We start from the raw sequence: 9,785 nt of genomic DNA, 5'->3' as shown, positions 1-9,785 counted from the left end.
GAGGAGTAGGATGAGGAGGAGGAGGAGTAGGATGAGGAGGACAAGGAGGAGGAGGAGGACGCAGAATAACGAGGATGGAGGGAAATAAAAAGGAGGACGTTGCGTAATAGCAGGAAGTGAAAGAGAAGGTTTTGCTCAGTTGGAATTACATTCATACAAAATGTTTATTATTATAAAACATGACGATACATAAAATAAAAGCAATTTTGTGTTATTTTTTAAAAAAATGCCCGATTGTTATTGTTTGTTTTACAGCTTTTCTTTGTGTCTTCCATTTTTCTCACCTTCTCTTACTTTTCCTCGTCAAATAAAAAAGAATATTCTGAATATGTTACAACTTTTTTCCTCATAATATTGTGATTTGATTTGATTTTGTTTTTTTATTACTCGTATTCATCCACACTTTCTTTTTAAAATGTCACAAAACCAATCTTTGATTCCGACTGTGACCACGGCAGCACGATCTCCGTTCCAGCTGTTCGAGGGAAGAGCGGTGCAACAGCGCCCCCTATCTTCGGCCAGCTTCTGAGTCTACAAAGATTCAGAAAGAAACTGTTTCCTGTTTCACGAAGGCGTGATTTATCCCGCCGAACTATTTACGGCCAGCAGCAACTTCCTTCTTGAAAGCAAAAGTAGAAGATCTCAGACGGAGACAGCCAGCTTTGTGTTTTTAGAGCGACGCTTAACAAAACAATATTTTAGGTTTAGATTTGACAGAACGTTGAAGGCAGGTTAACTAAGTAATGCTTTTAAGTTTTATACTTGTAGACGCACTAAATTAAGATCTAAAAGGCTGAAACATATTTATTTTTTAAATGCAAACGAAAGGCTGGAGTGAAGGAGAATCTTAGAGGTGGAACGGTCGAAGAGTTTTGTGTAGTTAAAGGCAAGAAAACGGTTTGAACTTTGAACCTTTGTCAGGTGAGATGTCTGACGGAGCGATGGCCGAGTACCTGCTGAAAATACTGATTATCGGTGATGGAAACGTCGGGAAGTCGTCCTTCGTCCATCGATACGTCGACGGACAGTTCAGCAGGTCGTACAAGATGACCGTCGGAGGTGAGGTCGCCTTACTTCATCTTCTTTAAAAAAACAACTAAATAAAGTGACTCTACAGGATCGTAATCTTCAGTTTGTGTGTGTGTGTGTGTGTGTGTGTGTGTGTGTGTGTGTGTGTGTGTGTGTGTGTGTGTGTGTGTGTGTGTGTGTGTGTGTGTGTGTGTGTGTGTGTGTGTGTGTGTGTGTGTGTGTGTGTGTGTGTGTGTACTTGTATCACTGACGTTGTGGGGACCCCCTCTTTTAGGGCGCAGTCATACTATGATCTGAATACTTAACAACAATAACAACGTTGGTTGTCTGTTTTCTTGTTTGTTTAAATCTTTGCACTATTGTTTAGTTAGTTTTAATTTAATTTAATGATTCTATTTTATTTTATTGTATATCCTGTTTATTTTTATATTTAATATTTTTTACTGTTGTTTTATTGCTTTCTGTACCTACAATGATGCTGTAGCAAAATAAATTCCCCTTGTGGGATTAATAAAGTATCTATCTATCTATCTATCTATCTATCTATCTATCTATCTATCTATCTATCTATCTATCTATCTATCTATCTATCTATCTATCTATCTATCTATCTATCTATCTATCTATCTATCTATCTATCTATCTATCTATCTATCTATCTATCTATCTATCTATCTATCTATCTATCTATCTATCTATCTATCTATCTATCTAAACTCAAATCTTTTCCTCTCAAAGATATTTTTACAGTTCCAGAAAAACTTGTTTTTTCACCGTTCACCTTAAATCTCTGTTTCAGTTAGTTATATGAAATATCTCAACATCTATTCGACCGATTGTCATCAAATCTTATCAGAATCATCCAACTGTGATTCCCAATTTTATATCATCAGCAGCTCAAAGTTTCATTTTGTTCAATTCAGGTTGAGATATTCATCGTTCCACCTTCAAGCAGCTCCTGGTCGGTTCACATTGGTAGTTTTGAGTGAGATGTTGTCTAAACTTTTTGGATGTACTGCAATGATATTTGTTGCAGACTGTTTGGTTTCCCTCTTGTGCTGAATTGTAATGAGTTTGTTGATCCCTTAACGTTTCACTTTGTGCTACCATCCAGTCCAAATGTCACTTTGACCCAGACTTTGGTTTCTGACCACATGAAACCAGATATGGACCCATCGGCTTCGGCTCGATGTTGGGTTAGCTTGGGTTGCTGGCTAATTTTAGCATGCTAATAGTTGAAAGAAGGTAAACGGCAACCAAATTTGACATTCTTATTGGTTTCAGCTGTACTTTGGGTTTTTCTTGCTAATTTTAACGTGCTAACAGTCAAAAGAAGTTGGTGAACAGTATCCCCCCATGTTAGCATTGTCATATTAGCATGCTAACATTAGGATTTCAGCGTGAAATAGCCACGCTCTGGGCTGCCTCGGCATGAAAGTTACATGTTTTGAAACGGTCAAAGCGTGTCTATTTCAAGTTTTGCCGTGAAACATTTTGGGGAGGAAAGCTTTCTGTCGTCAGTGCTGTTTCAGTTGTCACTTATTTCACTTCACTTCTTCTCTCCGTGTCTCTAATTGGTACTTTTGTTTGTCTTTCTAGTGGATTTTTCCGTGAAGCTGCTGCACTGGTCGGATAAAGAAAAGGTCAGACTGCAACTATGGGATGTCGCAGGTACTTTTATAGCATATTTTTTAGAAGATGGATGGATGTTTGATGGATGGATGGATGACACAGTGAACTTGCCACCCCCCTCCTCCTCCAGGCCAGGAGCGCTTCATATCCATGACCAGGATCTATTACAGAGGCGCACTGGGCTGTGTGGTGATGTTTGACGTCACCAGTTCTTCCAGCTTCCTCAGCTGTCGCCATTGGAAACAGGACCTGGACAACAAGGCCATGCTGCTCAACGGAGACTCCATCCCCTGCATCCTGCTGGCCAACAAGGTGAGTCAGAGCGTTCAACCGATGAATGATGGATCGTGAAAACCCTTCGGACTCAGGATTAATAAATCAGCAATGTTCCGTTCGTTTTTGGCTTTTCAGCCTCTTTTTTTTTTAAACATTCTGTGAATTTATTCACCAAATAAACAATTACTTGCTCAGATTACTCGTCCATGAAACCTGTAATCGTTCCTGCACCTGTCCGTCACTCAGTGTGACCTTTCTCAGCGGGTCGTGTCATCGGAAAGCATCGACAAGTTCAGCAAAGCCAACGGCTTCATGGCGTGGATGGAGACTTCGGTAAAAGAGAACAAGAACATCGGCGAAGCCATGAGGTGAGGGGCGGGGGGGGGGGGTCAGGAGCAGGTTTCAGTGCAGAGTTGAAATGGAGTCATGTGGCCAAAGAATACATTTATTAAGGCTGCAGTTTCCTGATGGAAATCAAAATCCGATTTTGATTTGTGTCAATAAATTGCAAAAACCTGATGGTAGATAGCAGCTGCCTATCAGGCCGTTAACAAACACACATGGACTCATCTGTAGCGGCTCAAATGTCCAATCGAAATCAGATTACATGCATCAGTTTGTTTATTCAAAATTATGCAACGTGTCGGCATAAAATCAGCTGATGTTTGATGCTATAAAAATGATCAATTTGACACATTTGGTGAAAATGGAAGATTTACGTCAGCGTTTCTTGCCGTCTCATTTATATTTTGCTTTTGCGGTGTATATCATCAAAGTCATTTTCAGTTAATCTAATTACAAAAAAAGTCATTTCCACACAGTTGAAATTGAAAACGCTCTTCGGAGGGTCTTGAGGGAGGAAGGTGGGCCTGAATACCAGCTGAGAATCAGTTTCATTTAGGAGCATGTGGGCCAGAATAATTGACAATAAGTCAATAAATCTGCTTGACATCATAACCAAGGTCCTTGTCACTCATTATGTGGTTAGAAAGCGCAGTAACTCCCGCTTTAAAGACCAAAATATTTATATTAATGGTCATTCAGTGTCTTTAACATACAGTCTTCTGCAAATGTCCATCTGATGGATAAATCCACACTGAAGGCTCATAACTGAAGCTCTTTTCATATATTTGCTTCGTATAACTGCCCCCACTTCTGTTTTTTAAAAATCTTTTAGACACGCGTACAATAAAAGTAAAATAAAAAAGATGTTTGGGAATCTTTCTTTCTTTCTTTTCAAAAACTCTTGAGTGACGCATCAAGAAAATCAGACTGAAGTGACAGAAGATGTTTCTTCAGGGTCTCCGAACCTTCATCGGGACATTTTTACTTTAATCCAAAGTGGTTTTCAGTTTGTGGGCAAGCGGCACAAAACAAGGAGACAAACACGGATGGAAACAGACGGTTACGCCTCATTTATGGGCTTTTTAGACTCTTGAACACTTTTCAGCTTGTCGCACCACAAAAACCTGTTTTAACCAGAAATGCTGAATCTTTCTGTAAAAAAACAACCAAATAAAGCAACATTTTTCTCTCCTGTTTTGTAAATTATTGCTATGTTTATGTTGACACATTTTCAACCTGCATTTTAGAGCAATATCTTACATCCACAACCCTTTTTTGGAAAAAGATGTGTTTCTGAAAGGGTTTCTGATTATTTGATGACTTTGCATTGTTTTTTTTCTTAATTTGAGTATCTGATTGCTGCTTTAGTTGTTTTTGAAAAGGTTTTGTGCAGATTTACAGGTGCAAATTTTCAGATCTTCATCCAAATTATGGGATGGTTTTTCCAATCTGGCAAAAAGCTGTTCCTCAATAAAATGCTTTAAAAGGAGCTTAACTCCTGTTTTGCAACTGAAACACACATCAACATTTTGTTTTTATTTTGTGATAATATTTCTGTACGTAAACTTTGAACTTTTACCATAAGGTCACTTTATAGTATTTTTTTTTTTTGTATCTTTGCAAATTTTGTGTTTTCAAATTTGTGCAAAATAAATTCAAATAAAAATGCCCCTGAGCCAAAAGTCTGTCATGTAAATCAATGCAGACGTTGACTTTTAACCATGAAATTAATTTTGATGGTTATTCATAACTAAATGGAACAAAAACATGTTGCTAAAAATCCGTTGTGTGTTTCAGGATGTTGGTGCAGGAGATCCTGTCGGTCCGGTCCGGTCTGGATGGGCTGGAACCGCGACCTGAAGGCTGCGTTTCTCCTCAGCTGGACTCGGAGTTCAGCGGCGGCGGCTGCTGCTGAAGATCATCCGGCTGTTTGAAGGTGGAAAAGAGTTTTGAGTTGAGCTGTCCAACAGAAACCAGGAAGCTGCGGCGTCCGAGATGTCAAAGTGAATTCACAGGAAAAAAAATCTTCCCTGGATAAATATAATCAAAATACAACAACTCATGTGTAGCTTGAATCTGAAGCACGATATCCAACTCGTGACACGTTTCTGGGCTATTGAGGCGTGAAAGTTACACGTTTTGAAAGCGTGAAACTTATGTAAACCTCTTGTGAGTGACTTTAGCTAACAACACCGAGATAACTGATGGACACATTTTATTCACTTTGGATTTGATGAGAGAAGTTGAATGGGAGTCTATGGAGCCGGAGGCTTTTTGGAGCCGACCTCTAGTGGCACTCGCTGGTATTGCAGCTGAAGACACTTCTGGATCAGAACTATTTTACAGACCTGAAGCTACGAACTCTTTTATATCCAGTCTGTGATTATTACTAAAATACTGAACACACTAGAAGCAAAATGTACAATAATGCACTGAATGTTCTACTGAGAAGAACTCCTGGTTTTCTTTGGTGTTTGGTTTGTTTTCTTTGATTCAGGGGCCAAACATCTGATCACTACAGTAATGAAATAAAGGTTACAGTATGAAGCTTCAGAAAACTGCCCTGTTTGTCATGTCGGGAGCGAAGAGGATAGCGGAGCTGCAGGAGGAGGAGGAGGAGGCAGCAGACGGAGGAAGATGTGCGTCGTTACAGGGAAGGCCTCGGTGAGAGAACGAGGTGCGGAGCGTGCTCAGTGCGGCCGCCAACTCACCTCCCTCCAACGCCGCTGAGTCAGCAGGGCACATGGTGTCCGCATGCTCACAACCACGGAGGCACATGGACACGCGTGTTTACAGAAAGGTCAGAGGCACATGGACACGCGTGTGCCCTCGAAGCTCTTTTCAAACGTGCAGCGACAGCGTCAGGAGCGACGGCTTCATATCAATCGGACGTGAACGACTTTAGTTTGACCTCTGAAAGACGTCATGTGATCACACGCAGGTCAAACACGCCAATTTTAATTTGTGTAACTTTTATTTCATTTTGTTGAAGTCTGATTTTGTTTTGTTTTGTTCATAAAGCCTCTTTCTTTTTCTGAATGTTTGAATGTGGCTTTGATTAATGATTACAAAAGTTTGTGATGCTGTGTGAAATATAAATAAAAAATAAATATTGAATTGAAAATCCACAAAAGATGTTTATGTTTTATGAAAAATATCTTATCTGAACAATGTCATCTTTCTGTTTCTGCACATTCTCGGCATTCATTTCCTGTTTTATTTTGACAGTCGCCTCCTTTTTTCCAGTTCCAGATGTTTTCACTTCCTGCTCTCGTGTCATGTGATGTAATGAACGGCGCCCTCTTGTGGTATTCACCATGTCGGAGCTCCAAAGTTTTGTATCAGCCTTCGAGTTCACGAGTTGTGACGTGTTTGTTTCCAGAAAGGTCAGAGGTCATGGAAGTTCATGTTTGTGTGGAAGTTCAGCTGATATATTGTAGTTTTATTCACGTAGAGTTTGTCGTAATAACTTGGATAACAGCCTGCGTTTGAGGAACATGTGGATCGTCCCAACAGCCTGATCTTTTCCTTCTTTGTCTTTGTATTTCCTGTTAGCTTGATGAACTGTTAGCCTCCGAGGCTTCTAGACTCCCTCCACGTTGCCGTTGCCTAGCAACAGCGTCAAAGGCAGCATCACCTCGATGTCTCGACTTCCCGCCCTTGTTCGTCCTCCCAGCTCCGTGACTGCCTGCTGCTCCGCCACTTTATTGCTCGTTGATTTGTTTTGCTGTTTATGTGCTTTTTGATTAAAGGTTTTTGACTTTTGTAACTTTTCGTGTCTCAAGTCGCTCGTCTGACTTCAGTTTTGTGCCACTTTTCTTAAGAAAGCTGCAGAAGTTCGAGCGCTAAACACTGTTTTTTTTAATGACGTAACGCCGTGAACACGTTGTTCTTTTCATTTTGCCAAGTAAACAAACACAGAGAAAGAAAACAAGCTGTTAAAAGCAGCGAACTTGAGCTCACCGGATTCTATTCAGAGCCTTCGTTCCTTCTAGCCGAGTGGATGATGACATCATCGTCTGGCAGCGACTCTCTCCCCGGTCCTCGCCAGCCGTGACGCTCGGAGGAGGCGGCGTGGGCGGCGGGTGGGAGCTCCTTCTCTCACATCACCATCAGAGCCAGAGATAGAAGGAGCCGCTCGGCCCGGAGGGATCACCGACGGCCGGAACATGTTGGTCCACTTCACACTGTTTTAACTTCACACTGTATTTACCACATGCTTTATACTTGATTTAGAACCTTTGTGTTGAAGAAGGAGGAGGAGGAGGAGGAGGAGGAGGAAGAGGAGGAGAAGAATGCTACTTTTAGTAAACGTAATGCTGAAGGATGTTTTATTAATAATAATAATAATATAATCATTTTAATAGTATTTACACTTTGAGTTGAGCTGCTGTCCAAAGGAGAAACGTTCCCACAGATCTGAGTTACACTGCAGGAGAAAGAATTTGCTGATTTTACAGAAGTTACGTCAAAACTTGGCGAGGCCCGGAGACGAGATGTCAGCAGCAGCAGCTCCTTCGAGGAGTCGCCGAGGGAGGAGAGGAGGAGGAGGAGGAGGAGGAGGGTGTTTGGTGGCCTTTACCTTCGACCATACTGGAGTAACGCCAGCAGAACAGGAGACTGCATCACGGATTACATCTTTAATGTTTTAAAAGACGTGTTATCCGGATGGTCCAGATGTTCCGATGAAGGTCACATGACTTCCAGCGTGACGTTCAGTTTCCAGACACAACCTCCGTCTTTCAACCCTTTGTTTTTAATACTCATTTAGATTTATGTTTTTGCCGTACAAAACAGATAAAATTGTATTTATTTTCTGTAAGTGAACAATAAAAATGCATCGTTGGTTTGTGAACGTTATGAATCCTCCAGTTCAGATTCTGTTCGTCACCATCTTGTTAGTTCGGAGCGGTTTGGAGCAGGAAGTGACCATATTTGGACGAGCTGGGGGAGGAGCCAGAGGTGGATCTGACCGATCTGATTGGAAACCAGGATGATACCAGGTCCCGCCCACCGATAGCTGTACTGCCTGTCAATCAAACAGACACGCCCCCAAAAACAGGTCTTCCTGAATCTTCTTTTCTAATGAATGAGGGATTATTTTCAGATGGACCTCCAGAAAACTAAGAAGAAGGAGTGACTTTAGCTAACAACACCGAGATAACTGATGGACACATTTTATTCACTTTGGATTTGATGAGAGAAGTTGAATGGGAGTCTATGGAGCCGGAGGCTTTTTGGAGCCGACCTCTAGTGGCACTCGCTGGTATTGCAGCTGAAGACACTTCTGGATCAGAACCTTTTTTCAGACCTGAAGCTACGAACTCTTTTAGAAACAGTCTGTGGTTATAACATGTTTGATGATGATGCTGCTCAGCCTGGAAGATGCAGGGAGATTGTTTTCTGTGTTTTTTTTCTCCTCGACCAACAAGATCTTCATCCATCAGAGAATCAGACATGTAGAAGAACAGCTCATCACCAAGAGACAGAACTAAACACTCGTCCGACATCATAACCTGGTTATAATCGTCCCCTTTTTGTGCTCTTACCCCAATTAGCTTGTAAAAGTAGGACATGTAAATAGATGTATAACGAGATATAACGCACGCGCTGGTCTCAGGTTCAGGTTTTATCTTTTTTTAATTAATTTTTTCGTGATGTTTTTTTCGGGCTGGCAGCGAGAGGTCGGAGAGGAAGAGAAAGAAAAGACGGGAAGCGATGCAGAGAAAATAATAAATGAATATACAACACGAGTTAGCAGACATAGAAAATGTTGATCTGATTTATAAATTAAGTTTAGTCCCAGAAGAACCTGTTACATGACCGTAATCTAATATATCTGTGTAATTCACATATTCCATTTTGGTGTGTATTTTGTTTTTTGACGGCTTAAAATTTGAGAGTAAAAAAAACATGAAAACAATAAAGCCTCTGAATATATATACGACTCCATAGAGAGACTTCAGTCATGCAAGCTCGTTCATGCATTTAACTGCAGCCTGTCTAATGTAACTAAGTACATTTACTCACTAAAATACTAAATTACTTCATTATTTCCATTTAAGCAACGTTATGAGTTAATATCGTTCTTTATTCTGCTGCATGACTGACTGAAAATTAGATTAATTTTTTTCAGAAAATTCTTTTTTTAAATAAACTCTTTAAAAAAACAACAACTTTGGGATCAGCAGGAAAATGCAGTCAAAAAAGCTGAAAACATAAATGACACAAACATATGATGCTCTTATATAATACGACGCATCACAGCCGATTAAACTAAACAACAGTAGATATCAGCATCACCTTAAATAATCACTTTTATACTTTGTATTTTTAAATACAGCATCTATGGTGACGAAAAAACAAACAAAAAACAAACATCCGTTCTTCCTGCTGCAGTGTGAATGGACTTCCGCACTTCCATGCTTTTTAAACGTGACTCGGAATCAAGCACGTGACGCCGCACCGACCAATGAGACTCGCCCAACTGGTGAGCATGTTGC

The 9,785-nt window shown here is 40.5% G+C and overlaps 1 protein-coding gene across 1 annotated transcript; it reads left to right on the top strand.

Moving 5' to 3' along the window:
• The first annotated feature begins 646 nt into the window (after positions 1–646).
• Positions 647–5,449, top strand: LOC138632100 (ras-related protein Rab-7L1-like). The gene is made up of 5 exons (XM_069717395.1): positions 647–1,059; positions 2,629–2,700; positions 2,792–2,973; positions 3,184–3,305; positions 5,080–5,449. The coding sequence occupies exons 1-5, from the start codon at positions 927–929 to the stop codon at positions 5,195–5,197; spliced, it is 627 nt and encodes a 208-aa protein (XP_069573496.1). The 5' UTR covers positions 647–926; the 3' UTR covers positions 5,198–5,449.
• Positions 5,450–9,785: the final 4,336 nt, after the last annotated feature.

Source organism: Brachyistius frenatus, unplaced genomic scaffold (genome assembly GCF_029030835.1).
Source record: "Brachyistius frenatus isolate BFR_SWC_R1_liver_20210118 unplaced genomic scaffold, ASM2903083v1 Contig_174, whole genome shotgun sequence".
Classification (NCBI taxonomy): Eukaryota; Metazoa; Chordata; class Actinopteri; family Embiotocidae; genus Brachyistius; species Brachyistius frenatus.
The sequence above is the reverse complement of the archived record's forward strand: the minus strand, read 5'-3'. Positions and strand labels throughout refer to the sequence as shown.

Coding starts and splice junctions, on each gene's coding strand:
- LOC138632100 (XM_069717395.1), top strand. CDS start 927: ATGTCTGACGGAGCGATGGCCGAGTACCTGCTGAAAATACTGATTATC. Junction 1,060..2,628: donor GTACAAGATGACCGTCGGAG/GTGAGGTCGCCT, acceptor TTGTCTTTCTAG/TGGATTTTTCCGTGAAGCTG. Junction 2,974..3,183: donor GCATCCTGCTGGCCAACAAG/GTGAGTCAGAGC, acceptor TCCGTCACTCAG/TGTGACCTTTCTCAGCGGGT.